This window comes from Leiobunum rupestre, chromosome 1 (genome assembly GCF_980474605.1).
Source record: "Leiobunum rupestre chromosome 1, qqLeiRupe1.1.hap1, whole genome shotgun sequence".
Taxonomy (NCBI): Eukaryota; Metazoa; Arthropoda; class Arachnida; order Opiliones; family Sclerosomatidae; genus Leiobunum; species Leiobunum rupestre.
This window is the reverse complement of record NC_143384.1, coordinates 74,186,892-74,201,777: the sequence shown is the minus strand read 5'-3', so window position 1 is coordinate 74,201,777 and position 14,886 is coordinate 74,186,892. Positions and strand designations below refer to the sequence as shown.

General features: G+C 36.7%; 2 protein-coding genes and 1 non-coding gene across 4 annotated transcripts; 1 reads left to right on the top strand and 2 right to left on the bottom strand.

Moving 5' to 3' along the window:
* Positions 1 to 204: 204 nt before the first annotated feature.
* LOC149966382 (uncharacterized) lies at positions 205 to 2,344 on the bottom strand. Of its 2 annotated transcripts, none has more exons than XM_090171665.1 (2): positions 2,244 to 2,344; positions 205 to 2,164 (listed from the first exon to the last, which is right to left on the bottom strand). In XM_090171665.1, the coding sequence occupies exon 2, from the start codon at positions 2,133 to 2,135 to the stop codon at positions 258 to 260; it is 1,878 nt and encodes a 625-aa protein (XP_090027791.1). In that variant the 5' UTR covers positions 2,136 to 2,164; positions 2,244 to 2,344; the 3' UTR covers positions 205 to 257. The 2 variants fall into 2 exon arrangements, with proteins under 2 accessions (XP_090027791.1, XP_090027801.1); XM_090171675.1 differs by having other exon boundaries at positions 205 to 2,176; positions 2,244 to 2,323.
* Positions 2,345 to 12,045: 9,701 nt separating this feature from the next.
* Positions 12,046 to 12,118, top strand: TRNAR-ACG (transfer RNA arginine (anticodon ACG)). Its single transcript has one exon. It is a non-coding gene; the product is annotated as a tRNA-Arg (tRNA).
* Positions 12,119 to 12,277: 159 nt separating this feature from the next.
* LOC149966380 (uncharacterized) lies at positions 12,278 to 13,864 on the bottom strand. Its single transcript, XM_090171652.1, has 3 exons — positions 13,152 to 13,864; positions 12,966 to 13,088; positions 12,278 to 12,906 (listed from the first exon to the last, which is right to left on the bottom strand). The coding sequence occupies exons 1-3, from the start codon at positions 13,751 to 13,753 to the stop codon at positions 12,441 to 12,443; spliced, it is 1,191 nt and encodes a 396-aa protein (XP_090027778.1). The 5' UTR covers positions 13,754 to 13,864; the 3' UTR covers positions 12,278 to 12,440.
* Positions 13,865 to 14,886: the final 1,022 nt, after the last annotated feature.

The following is a 14,886-nucleotide window of genomic DNA, read 5'->3' as shown; positions in this document are numbered from 1 at the left end:
CATGTACACTTGGTCAGAATTGTAATTTGGAATATAAATCAACCTAATATGCTTTAACTTGATCTGGCTAATGCATCAAAACAGTTTCACAAATAACTTGTGAGTGAATTTAGGTTACACTCTAACATCATCCTTGAAATTCTTTTTAAGTACACAGTATGATGAAAACATAAAACTTCAAAACACTAAGTATTATGTAACTGGATTATGATAAGAGTATTTAAATGAAATTTCAGTGGTAGAAATTGGAAGTAGATTCAAAATGTTAGTTTATGTTTATTTAATTCGGTCCACTGCAACCAGGCTTGAATTAATGCTCGATTTTTATCAGTTGATTGATTTTCTGTGTGTTGTATAACACTGGTACTTAAATCTGCAGGATTATTTATTTTTACTATTGGTAAGGCACTTGATTTTAACAAGGGGTTATGACATTGGTCATTATTAGGGTTATACATTGGTACAGTCTCCGAAACCACCATATTTATCATTTCACTTCCTGACACAAAAATGTCACTGTTAGAGTTGGTCAAAGGATTGGAGGAATCAACAAGTTCATTTACTGAATTATCATTTACATTTGTAAAATTTTTATACGAGGAATGACCCATTTCATATGCCAAAAAATCTGTTTTGTACATTGACTCATCTTTACTACATATTAGCTCATGTGGGCCAAGTTCTGGATCAAATTTTTCATTTACTAAATCACCTTCTTCCAATGAATAGCTTTCATTGTAAGGCTCAAATTCAGACCTCAAAAATTGATCCTTTAGTTTGTGAATTTCACATCCAATAATTTCTTTTGGGCATATATTTTGATTATTGTTATCATAACTATTCAGTGTTTTTGAAGTTACATTAGGGTTTATAAAAACATAGTTATGTGAGATGTTGGAGTTCTGGTTTATATCATGTTCAAGCCCACAGCCATGATTCATGAATGAACTAATATCAAACTGTGAAATAGTTGATTGACTGTGTGCATGTGAAATCTTATGATACATATCATTTAAGTTCTTTTTGGTATTTTCATTGATGCCAAATGGATTTTTTTCTCGACTACATTGTGTGTCAAAAATCTTGCCATTAAAATTTATATTGTCATTGATACTTGTGCGAGCAAAATTTGTACAATTAGCTTTGTCCAAAACTGAGGTAGATATCATACGTTTACTGAATTCTGATGAATAGGGGTTTATATTTAAACAATCGCTTAATCTAAGTGGACTATTATCTTCTCTGGTTAAATCATAGTCAATACAAGTAGGGAGGTTATTAAAATTATATTTCTCAGAGTTTACCTGTTTCTGAAATTTTACTTTACTGAAAATTTTGTTAACACCACAAGTTACATTTCCAGATTTTGTTTTACTAGAGCCACAATCAGTAGCACTCTGTGGTAAAACCTCCAATATGTTTAATTTTTGTACTTTAACAATCAATGGTACCATTGAAATCTGAAGTTGTTTAGCAGTAGGAACTTCAATTTGAACAGAACAAAATTGGCTTTCATCTGACAAAACTGAAATGTTAGATGCAGAAGAGTTATCTTTCTTACTACTATTATACACAAGACTAGAATTAGGCTCTTTAGCTAACTTTTGAGTGGATTTTTCTATTTTTGACTGCCTACTTTTTTTTTTATCAGGATTTTGAGCAACAGCCTGATGGGAAAATGGATTGCATTTTGTTCTACTATTAAATGAAACAAAATCTTTAGATTTATTCTTTTTGTATCTTTGAGAATATTTTTCTTTCTTATTGTCTTTCTTAACAGACTGACAAACTATTTTAGCTTTTGTTTTCTCTTGTGTTGTGATGTGAACTGGTTCTTTGTCATTTTTAAAGAAATTTTTAGATACATGCATAGCATTTGTGGCAGTTTTTGATTTTAATTTACTAACTCCATTCATCAGTACTGGTAAGCATTCTTGGTCACCCTTATTCCTTTTACCTCTTAATGAAACTACAGACATTTTGTTAAGTTTATGCGTGTTTGATTCAATATTTCTTTTAGATTCTTGTGATCTACTTCGATTCTTTAATTCTGTCTTAGTTGTAGAAAAAGTTTTCACTTTAATTTGCTCATTTTCAAATACATTGTGATGTATGGTTTCACCTTTTGAGTTCATTTGTAAATTTTGGTTCTTCAAAACTGTATCTAAAGTTGAAACTGAATTTTTGGATAAATGAGTAGAATTAAAAATCTTATTTAATTGACTAAAATTGTTCTTCTGTACCAGTTTCTGTTTTTCATCAATATTCGAAGCTAAGGGAAAAACATGCCCATTCTTCAGATCAGAACTTGCTAGGTGTGAATTTTCATGGCTACCAGTACTAGGCCTAGTACACAGTAGTTTAGACATACTAGTATTTGGTTTATTATAGTTCTTGATAGCATTAGGTAAAGTTTCAACAGTATTGGAAACTTCAACATCACACTTTTGTAAAGATACTTTTACAGGTATCAGATATGACTGAAGAATTCCGACTCTGAAACTTCTTAACGGTTGAAGGACTTCAATCTGTTGTGAACTAGTTTCCTTGTCTGTCATATTGACGCAGTTACTTTTATTTGTAGTTGTTGGGTAATTTTTAAATTTATTAAAATTGCATCTTTTTAAAATTAGCTTGGGTACAGCTACATTTCCAATAATGTTTTGCAATTTATTTTCTTTGCCGCTCATATTATCACAGTTAGTACTATTTTGTGTTCTATGTATTTTATTTTTAAATTTGTTTAAGTTGCCCCTTGATATACCTTTATTTGACGAATGAAGTTTATTTTCAAGAAGCCGCTTTATTTTAACATGACAAACCTTTAAAACCAAGTAAGACTTTTCATCTTTTTGAACAAGGTGAAAGAGAGTACCATTAACAAGAACTTTATTTGCAGCAAGTGACGAAGGGACAGTTGATAATATTTCTAGCTTAACAGAGCAATGTTTAACGCGGTTCTCTTCGAACTTTAAAGTAGTTGACTTCTGTGGATAACAATGCAGAGTAGAAGTTTTATCCTGCTTTCTACCATTATCTGATAACCTTAAATCTTGAATTGCAACGCCACATTCTTTGAGGTATAAGCAATCTGTGCTTATATTAGTTAAAATTTTAAATGAATCAAAATGAGTACCATTGATCTTTAAACGTTTCGATGATGGTTCACTAACAGAATCTATTGAGGTATTGCAGCGTTTCTTTGATTCAATTAACTTATCAAATTCTTGAGCAGCCTTAAAATAAAGTTTTCCAATCTTTCTACAGTGCAATTTCAACCATGATAGCTCAATGGATGTTGACATAGTTGGCATTTTGTGCTGCATAATCTTCTTTTACTTAAGTTTCAGATTTGCAAAAATATCAAAAGAAATAAAGTTCAGGCTAAAATTTAGTATTTGATTGATGATTTATTATATACTTCAGTAGTTTATCAGAAATTTGTAACTAAAATAAAAATAAAAATTAAATTAGTTAGTCTTAACTTAATTTTGTATCCTAATTTATAGAATATCATTCATGATCAAAAGTAAAACAATTAGCTTTCTTCAATTTACATAGAGCCACATTCATCAACTGCTGTATTGTTGTCTGCTAAGCAGACAATTTGCTATTTTAAAACCCTGATCGCGAATTCCATTTGACTACTCAAAATTTGCTTCAAATCCATCTCTGAAGTAATTGATCTAAACCTGATCGGATGAGAAATGGCACAGGTTTCTTAGATTCAAGTACTTTAATTCATAGCTGAACAGAAACTCGCCAAGTAGACCGAGCGCATTGTAAAACGCACAAAACTGGTCAGATCGATATATAGCAATCTCTTGAGTGCTCCAGAGCAGTAAATGGAACACTCAAAAATTGATTGGAGGAGATTTGAAACCACAAACTTTGAAAACTTAACAGGATAAGTGGATTGGAGTGTCCACAGTTTACGAGCTTCTTGCATTGACTGCTACATTGAGTCTATGTAGACTGAAAAGGTTAATAACAGTTCTTATGTGTAATGATATCTAGTCACAATATATAGTTGATACGATAAATCCTAGCATTTAATTTTTTGTCTTTTTCCTTATTAACAGTAAAATTGCACAAAACTCTAATATAACTTATATAACTCATACGGGAATTTTATGTATAACTGGACTAATTAACTGGAAAACAACAACTGTTTAAAAATAACATTTAAAAATGACAGACAGTGCCATCTATGAGCAACAAACACAGCACCACACACAAGGAGAACGCAACCTGTCAAAAGTTATGCATTTTCTTGTGTACAGTTTTCATTGGTTAGACTTTCGTCGGAAAGGGAAAATTTGGAAATTGTCTTCTTCCTTTCCGTAAAACGCTTAGCCTTATAGCTCGTCCAATGAAATTTGTACACACCACTACGTTAGCATGATTAAAAAGTAGCTACGTTCTCCTTGTGTTTGATGTTCCTAGGTGCCATACTGTTTCGAGACATTAAAGTTAAGATCACATATAGAACTTTGAATAAGCTGGAAAGTATGCCTAGCTGTTAAAGAGGCCTAGTTTTGTTTAGCAAAAGTTCAGGATGCAAAGAAAATAAGAGGTCCTAGCTAGGACATCGTAAAGAGGTCAGCATTAACAAAAATTAATCATGATCAGAACAGTGACAGTACATGTAACATACTAGAACAATACATTGGCATGTGTAATATAGTTTCTCTGTGAAGCGTTTTGTTGAACAATAACAACAACATAATGTGAGGTTCATAAAAAGATAGTTAATAAGATTGAAACTGAAAAACATACCAGTTGATTCATTTAAATTACCAAAGTACATGAACCTAATATATCTATTATACCAACAAATAATTTACCAAAATAGGTTCGCAGTTAATTATTGGACAAAGCTTTCCGAAATCAAATAATGTCGAAAAGCGGCCATTGAGTTGGGAATATTAATCTAGAGATCCAATAAAATCTGCTCGACGCGAAACAAGTTTTTGAAAATTACGAATGTGCCGTCTCCTCTAAAATGACAATAAAACGTTATCATATGAGCCGTGGCGCCATCCATTATTTTTGAAAAAAAAAAAATTTCCCGGAAAACGCGTCTTAATTGAACGAACCATTAAGAGATAGACGGCGTCACGAGTAGAATGATAAAGTTTTCGCGTCAATTTAAAAACTTGTTTCGCGAAATACTGAAAACCGACGTTCAGATTGGACCTCTAGATTAATATTCCCAACTCAATGGAAGCGGCACCATGATTTAGCAGACGACAATGTAAAACGTGCCGGCAATGCGTTCAATAGCTGAAAACTATTCGTGAGTTCTGAACCGTTAAGAGAACGGCTTAGGACTAAGCTGTGACGTCACGCAAAAGTTCTGGATAGTTCAGAACTTTTGGACGAATAGTTGGGATTCGTACGATTTGACGTACGCAGCCCGATGTGCAGACGAATTTTAGAGATTTCAACCTTGAGTTCCGGCCAGTACTTGCTCTTGAGCAGGTACCATTTAGAACGGTTCCGAACGGTTCAACAAGAGGTTCTTGTCTGCGTATAGTTTGCATTTGGGTAGTTCTAGAATTGTTTTGGCCGAATAGTGCGCATGGGGACTGGTTAAACGGTTCAGAACTCACGAATAGTTTTCAGCTAATGATTAATTAATACCAGAGCATGAGAGACTATAGAGTACACTCTCTGTTAATACTAATAGAGTTGTCCATTGCGGTGCTCCGAACGATCCCGGATCACTCCGGCGCTCCCGTCCTAAACAACGTACCGAAAAGTCTTTTAGTAAAATGGGATTCCTAAACATGTAAAATGGCCAAGCCCGGAGAAAATGAGCAGAACTTGAAAGTAATATGCGTGTGAATAAAATTCCCGTCTTCGCGCTCGCTGAGACGTACCTAAGAGACTCGGAATATCCAGAATTGGACAACGATTTTCAATGGTTCGGTGTGAACAGACAAAAAAGACCAAAACAAGGAGGGGGCTTAGGTTTCGTTGTAAATACGAGCGTAAATGTAAATAAATTCATCAATTGTTCAGAACACGCGTGGCTAAATATTACACTAGGAAAGAATGCTGTTTGGATCGGTGCCGTTTACTTTGCGACAACCCGAACTGAGAGCTGGTGGAATGAAAGCATCGCCGAATGTCTGAGCAAGGATATCGTTAATCTGACCAACCAACGCCACGCCTATGTGCATTCTAGGAGACTTCAACGCGCATTTAATTGAACTTGGCAGAAAAGAGATTCCAACGTCGAAAAACACGACCTTGAATTTGGGAACCTCTCGGAAACCCGCTGCACTGGAGAAATAACCTGTAGTCAAGGAGAGCGCGCTACCAGCCTACCAGCATCGACTACGCACTCTTCAATGGCCCTTTCGCCGAGCGCGTAAAAATGCTCTCAGTTGATGTAGAAGGAGAATATAGCTTGGCCAACGCTTACCTTTGGCCACTCTCCGTTCGTAGAAGTGTTTCGGATATGATCATACTCTTGAAAATTGTCAAGTCACCGACCTTTAATATAGATGACAAAATGACATTATGCACCCGGAAGATCTGCCCTACGTATAATCTAAAGTTTTTCGTTCTTCTTCAGAAGTGCACGGACTTGGAATCTTTTGCCAGCTGACATCCGGGAGAATGCCACTTCTCTTTCAATTCAACATTTTCAATATTTGGTCTCGGAGTTCTTCTTTTCGGATTGGCTTCTTCAAAATTCTTAATTTATTTATTTATAATTTAATTTATATCTGGTATAATTTATATTGTGTATTTGTTTTTTTAAATTATTTATTTTAATTGTTTGTACTGTTTTGGTAACCACCCTGTATAGGCTTTGGCTCTGATGTTGTCGACGTGAAACGAATTGAATCTCATCCGACTACCCACTGTAGGTTACAGGACGATGAAAAATTTAAAGAGTTCCGTGAAACCCTCAACAGTACCCTGACCTCTCAAAATCCCATGAGCTACAACGTTTTCCTCTCCACTATTCAGTCTACAGCAATGGAAATCCTAGGTAAAGCTGTTCCTGATACCAGACAACGATGTCATAAGCGATGGTTCGACCGTGAAGTCAAACTGGCAATCCGAGCGAGAAAAATAAAGAATAGGGCGCTGAAAAAAGCTAGAACGTCCGAATCCTCCAGCCCTGACCACATTCGTCAGTTGCAAAACGATTATATGAAAGAACGAGATGCAGTAAAGATTCTGATCTCAAAAAAAAATTAAGGGAGTCAATAAGCAAATAAAGGATTCATTGAGAGAAGCAGGCCCTAAGGCTGGAAAATTATTTTGGTCAAAAGGCGACCCCACATGCCTCCCACTGTCTCTTTGCGCGAAAGAAAACGGCGAACTCCTAACGGAAATAAATAAAACCTCGGAATTTATCCATACGTCCATGGAAGAAGCCGAGTTGAAGTTAGCTACGTATCACAAGTCCCTGGGATTTCAACTAGTGATAGGAGTGGAAGAACCCGCTACGAGGAACGAAGATAACGAGTATCTAATGCAGCACTTCACCCCTGAAGAGTGTGACGCACTTAAATCTAAAATGTAGTAAGCCTAAATGGGAAAATATACATTAGTAGGCTTATAGTAAATTACGTCAATATTTGATCTAGTCCCTGGTAACTCGCTTAACTTCACTATTGGTGTTAGCGAGGGCATGACTAATTTTAAAGGTGTCTAGTGGAAATCTAAGTTTATATTTAATACTAAATCAGAAGAGTATGATTGAGAATTGCCAAATAATTTATTTAGAAGAAGTATAATCATTTTAAATTAAAGTTTCCTTAAATTTTAAAAACATTTTGTCCGAAGGACATAAGAGTTATTAATTACTCAGAAGTGGTCGCCCGAAGGCAAGGTTATTTTCAAAATTACTTATGTGGCATGAATGTTCTAATTGTTGAACGAAGCGCTAGAATGAGTGGATCTTTCAGATCTCTTTTTATTTACATATTTTATTACGTGCTCCGCGCACAAATTTAGACTAAGCCGCCGAAACCGCACATCTCTGTCTATTCAGAGCACTATTTTGTGAGTTGATAACCCGAGTAGGGCATGTAGGATCTCTCTGTTGGATTTTGACCAAAGAGTCAGATGAGTTTTCTTGATCCGGGTCGCTGGTGATGTCAAGAGTACCCAATCACGTCTTGGCGTCCTTTTTAGTTCCACATCGAGATATATATATATCGAAATGGGACTATTGCTATGGATGGATTGTCGATAAGTGTTGTTTGTTTGTTTGGTGAGGAAACCACCGACACGGTAAATGGAGCTGCGAAAAATTAATTTTGTAAATTATTTTATTGGCGGCGCCGGGACTCGAACCCAGATGGCCACTGGCCGCGTAATCTCTAATACCGACGAATTTACCAACCAAGCCACACCGCTTAAGTTGTCGCAATTCTCGTTCGTTTTTCCGCGTTCTTTTTCGTATATTTCCGGCGTTTTAGGGTCAAGTTAACCTCAAACATCGCCTCCCCCCGCCCCCAACCCAATGGAATTTCATGAAGAGTGACATGGGCGTGGCGGGAAGTTTGAATTACAGTGTGGGGCTACACAACCTTTCCCGATGTCCAGTTTCAGGTCTGTCAGGTAAACAGGGGGCACAATTTCGACCCCCTTATCGAAACCGTGTATGGTCAGAAGTAATAAATAAGGGTGGCACTTTCTTATCGAAACCATGTGTGGTCAGAAGTAACAAATAAGTGTGGCACTTTCTTATCGAAACCGTGTGTGGTCAGAAGTAACAAATAAGTGTGGCACTTTCTTATCGAAACCGTGTATGGTCAGAAGTAATAAATAAGTGTGGCACTTTCTTATCGAAACCGTGTATGGTCAGAAGTAATAAATAAGTGTGGCACTTTCTTATCGAAACCGTGTATGGTCAGAAGTAATAAATAAGTGTGGCACTTTCTTATCGAAGTCGTTTATGTGTGGCACAAAATAATATTATCACCTTCTTGGCGAACTTGTATAGTCTGTATAGTTGTTCCAGAGATTTGGTCTCATTCGATAGAACTCTTTGACGCGCACGCCGTGCCGTTAATTTCCGCCCCCTCCGCCAACCCCCTTAAAGGGAGAGTGATCGAAAAAAACAATTTGGTCTCATAGAACAATAAAAGTAAAAGATTGGAATCGTCTACGCTCGCGTCTACCAAAAAATCCAAAGCAGTCGAACTTAGGGCGTGTTGCAAAAGTCTGCTTTGCTAGAATCAAACATGTTAAATTCAATGGGCTAGCACTTTGGCTAGGGCTTTGGCAACAAGCCCTTAAGCTGAAAAGTATGCGACCATGGGGACAGAATCTCCGTCTTGCCATATTCTTAGTACATAAATACATTCTTGCAATAATATGATTTATGCAGTTGTTAATAATCCATATTAAATATCTGCTCTAAGAAAATACTAATTTAATCACCGAGATAATATAAAATCACATGGCCTGAACAGATTTTGTATTGGTTTGCCCACCCGGGTATCCTGAGGGTGGGCAGTGTGTAACAGAGACCATACCACCGGAGGCCTATCATCATAGTGCCCTACGCCAGCGTCCACCTAGCCCGGACAGGTGACAAATCCAGCATGGGTAACAGAACCCTACTACTGATGGTCGCACCTTCGACGCAAGCCACTCAACCCAGCAGAAGGTGCAGCAATGGGCGGACCAATCCCCACTTCGCACACAGCAGTGGGATTTAAAATGGGTGCTATAGCAACTCCAGCCGACACCCTACCTATGAAGGTAAGGAGCCAAACACTTTGGAGAGAGCTCCTAAAGGGGAACGACGAGCACACAGGTATCCATATTTATATTTATTTTCTTCACTACTCATTTAATATTAAAATTTTAAAATTTATTATTATTAGTTTATTTTTTGTTGCAGATTACTGCAATAAATAACTTATAAACTAATAAAAATAAATTTTAAAATTTTAATGTTAAATGAGTAGTGAAGAAAATAAATGTAAACATGGATACCTTTGTGGGCAAAATTTTACCAAAGATTTTGTGTTAAAAATTGGAGGAGCAGTGGACTGTGATTTGAAAGCAAAATGACGTCATTCTGTTGTTCACAGGAGTATTTTTTAATACTATTTCAATTAATTTGACAATTTAATCAACAATAAAAATAATATATGTCCCTTTAAGGCCGCTCCTCTAACGAGCTCTAAACTTTTTTTTTCAGTTCGAAGAACTGTTTTTGTTATAATTTTGGTATTTGAGAGAAGGTCGTAACAAAGACCAAAAGTGAAGCTTCACGAGCACATACGGAACAAGGGCCAAAGTGACAATACGGGGAATAGTGGGCTATGGCCATTAGACCCTCTAAACCAAATTAAGAGCGACCCTGGGAGTAAACCTGGTGGGAATACTCGCCGAGCGTTTGAAGTAAAACCGTCAACCGAAAAAAAGGGAAAGGACGGCCAGCGTCCATACCGGACGACTGATCGGTTTTAAACGAGCATTGGAAGAAAAGAAATGACAAGAATATACAAGTGTTGACTCGGAACAACTCCTTCTGCATTGAGTTTGCAAGTTCTCTCCCCACTGGCTAAAGGGGTTTTCCCCCGAGATCTTCAGTTCCCCTTCCATAAAAACTTGTTGAGGTTAACGTTAATAGTTAGGGTAGGGAGCTGTTGGCTCGCGTGGCTTGCCACCACCCTCCTACGCACTGTAACCCGGCCACCTGAATTAAAGGCTTTAAAAGTCGCTCGATGACTTAGGCCTAGGGTGGTGCCTAGGTTGGTGCCTTGGGTATTAGCCGAGCTGATTATTATTATTAACAATCTAAATTCTGTTTTACAAACCTTTATAGAATTATCTAATTAGCTGGCATATCTATTTACACTCATGAAAAGTGTGTCTAATGCAAAGTTCACAGTTCAATCTGGTCAGTGGCTTAATGGTTATGAAGCGCACCTGCAAATGAAACGGAACTATCTTCTTCCAAATAAGTTCAAAGATTCCTTATTAAATATATACTTAAGAAAACAAATTTTGAATTTAATACTTTTACGATTATATTTAAGTTATTATCTGCAAACTTAAGATCTCAAAATCGAAAAGCCCAGCGAAATCCTACAGGAATTTCCTGAGCTTGGCTGTCGATTGCATCGTCTTCAATTGTCATATTTATCCTCCCGCGGCATGGCGCTTTGAGAGTAGCGGAACCGCTCTACGGCATCTCATTGGCTGAAAGGTTCAAGGCGAACTGGCGTCAAGCTCAGCCGTAGGCGGCAGCATTCTAGTTACCTATGAGATTTCTATGGTTGTTCCGGCCGTTTTTGGGAACGTACTTTGTCCAATCACAAAACGTACTTTTTATTTTCCGCTTAGGGCGCCATCTATGTAACAAATTTTCGTTGTTTTTCAAATTTGGCGTGAAGTTTGAATTTAAAAAAAAATAAATTAAAAACCAAAACGTATTTTCGTATTACAAATTACAAAACGTATTAAAAAAGTACAAATGTACCGCTTAGCACAACACTGCCGCTCAGTCATCATTTGATGTAAACAAAGAAAGGATAGATGGCATTGCAAATTTTGCCCATCTCCGCTTTCATACATGCGTGGGTTGATGAATTTTCCCGGTCAAAAACCGGGGTGCCTAAACGCGGTAATCTTCCCTCTATTTCTTTTCTGTCTCTATGGTCGCTACTTATCTAGGGTTCAAAGGCCGCGAATAGTTTTAGAAAATCAATCTATTTGGTATTTGCCTTGAAACGCATTTTGAAAAATCACTAAATCTGCGAGCCATTGAAAGTACACGTTTCAAGCGAATAAGGGGCGATGGATACTTTTATCGTAAGATAAATATTATTTAATTCTGAACATATAGTGGCTATACCTTAAAAGCTTGTCAAGGTGTTATTTTCATTCCATACCTATGTTAAAGGACTTTAGTAGTAGTAGTTTAGATCGGGGCAGCATTTCCGTAAAAAATATAATGCTAGAATCAAATCAAAACAGTTAGAAAGTAAAAAAATATTCATGTAGAAAAAGCGATTTCTTATATCTTTCCCTTTTTGCCACCATTTTGATCGTGGGCCTGTGGCGCAACGGATAACGCGTCTGACTACGGATCAGAAGATTCCAGGTTCGAATCCTGGCAGGCTCGTTAATAATTTTTTTTGTCGCGATTTCAATGGTTTATCCTCAACTTAATCTTTATTAGCAGAAACAATTCAAGAAAAAGTTTTTGAAATGAATTTACAAGAGTATAAAAAAATCTAAATTTATAAAAGTATTTTTTTATTTATTACATTGTAATAAAAGTAAAAGCATTCAAACTTTTTTTTTAACTTTTGAAAATGTATACCTTTTTAAAGTAATATTTAAAATATTTAATAGGATGATAATGGCCCTTATTTTATTAAAAACAATCAATAACACAATTTTGCTTTCCCCTCCCTCTACTACATTAGACCAGCGTCTAGCTTTTAATCAATATTGTTATCAGACGAAGCTGCATTCTTTTCTTGTAACAATTGAAACCAAGCTTTAGAATCTTGTTGATTATTTTCCTCGAAATTTGTTGTTACTTTGGTGGAAGATTGTTTTAATAAAGGCAACTCTGGTTTAACATCATTGAAGCTATTGGTTAGAAATTCATCACTGACACCGTAACTTTGATCAGCCACAATTGTCTCCATATCATTTAAAGCATTTTCGGGTTCACCAACAATATTTTCTACAACATCCATACTCGAATGTCCAATGTTTGATTGGTCATCCAGCGTATTATAATCAACCGGATCTGGGAATTGGATTCCGCAGGTTTGCTGGAAATTGTTAATAAACTCTTTGGAAGGTTTGAATTTATGAATTTTAATCCTTGTAGCACCCTCTTTAGCCCAGCTTTCAAAATGCCAGAAATGTGGGATACGATTTTGCATCTTAAATTCTCTAGATTCAAAATTCAACATATTCAACATGTATGCTATTGCAGCTTTTCTGTATTTTACCTAGCTTTTTGTAACATGAACATCCTTATTAAGGCCAGTTTCTCACAATTATTGCCAGTGTAGCCTTTCTCAATCAAAATTATAATGGAACGCAGAGTGGATTTGGAACCAATTTTGGGCCACCTAGATATTAAAAAAAAAGTTTTTTAGTACAACAGTGTTCAGTGCAAGTTTTTTTTTTCATACCTGTTGAGTGTTGCTTGATAAGAATATTTCTTTGCGTACTCTGTGAATTTCAGCATTTCTTCCCTCGAGAAGCGTGTGCAAATGGATGTTTTCTGCTCAAGATCATCTTCTGGTTCGTAATCAACATCTTTGGCAGGATCCTCATATTCGCAGCTGCTTTCTAAATCAAATTCATTCGAATTTGATTCTTCCATAGTGTCACTATTATCTTTATTTATAACAGTATTTTTTGAAGTTTTTGTTAAATCTGTCTTAGTTCCATCCGTAATAATTTGATATTCAACAAAATTGGAATCTGTAGGTATATTAGTTGAATGAATGGTGTTAGACTCATCATACACGAAAGAAGCGTTATTTCCTGGTTGATCATTTCCATCACACACAGAGTTATTAAATACTGCAGCATTGTTATATTCTTCCCTTGATATTTGTTTTTCAATGGTTCGGAAGAGCACTTGGGCCAATAATTCATTTGAGCTTTTATATCCATTACCTAACTTCAGGTAATAATTGTATTTCTGCATAACTTTGGCCAACAAAAGATTCAGCACTTGTAAAGGGTTAATAGTTACTTTAACTGAACTTTGATAGCCGTCTGCCATGTTTAAAATTAGTCAGCGCAGCTATAATTACAATAAAATAAATTTTCAATATTTAAATTCAATTTTAAATAAGGTTTAGATTTTTAGCAGTCGAAAACTCGAAATCACTAGCTGAGCAAACTGTTTGTCTGCTATTGATTCTGCAAGAAAGCTATAGTTCAGACTTGGAATTAGCGGGAGTCTTGGGGCCAATGGCTCTTAATAAAAATCAGTGGGCTCTTAAAATAAATCATTCGAACGGGGGTTGCGGGCCACCGGGGCTCTCAATTTAATTTAAAAATATTTATTAAACATTTTACGGAAATTTCTGGAACATATTGATTTGTACGCCGTTTTTGAAACTCTGTTTTCCTACCCTATACGAGAGCGGGATCTAGCGTTACAAATGATTATGTGTGATATTATAATATACTTGCTTGTTTTAAAGTTAATAAATGTTATGTAAGTAACGTAACCAATTTACGGCCTCTCATTGGCTGAAGGTTCAAAACGAACTGGCGACAAGCTCAGCCGTAGGCGGCAGCATAGAGGAATAGCCCTGGAGTGGTATTGATAGTTCTGATTGGGCTAAGCACTGACATTCCTCTTCAGAAATCGCGCAAAAGGGGATGTAGAAACGGGGGGGGGGATGTCGAGGTAGGCTTTTATCTATTCATACATTCCAACATCATGGCGTGATCTAGCGGTTAGGGTTTGAATTCTTTAAAAAGTCTACCTCGACTTTCCCCCCCTCGAACTGGCACTACGCTGTCGGATTTAGCGCCTTCTTTCCTTTCCCCTCCTCTACTATTCCTCCATGGCGGCAGCATTCTAGTTACCTATGAGATTCCTATGCATAGAAATCTCATAGGTAACTAGAATGCTGCCGCCTACGGCCGAGCTTGACGCCAGTTCGCCTTGATCCTTCAGCCAATGAGAGGCCGTAGAGTGGTTCCGCCAAGGAGGATAATAATCCTCCTTGATTCCGCGTATCTATAGCGGGAGATAGGTGAGGTCATTCTCTCTGGTGACAACCACTCTTTGTGCTCTGATTGGCTGAGATCTGGCTATCGTCTGCCATGGCGTTTGGTCCATTTGCCAGTTACACGGCAGCATTCTAGTTACCTATGAGATTTTTATGTTCCTAATTCCTA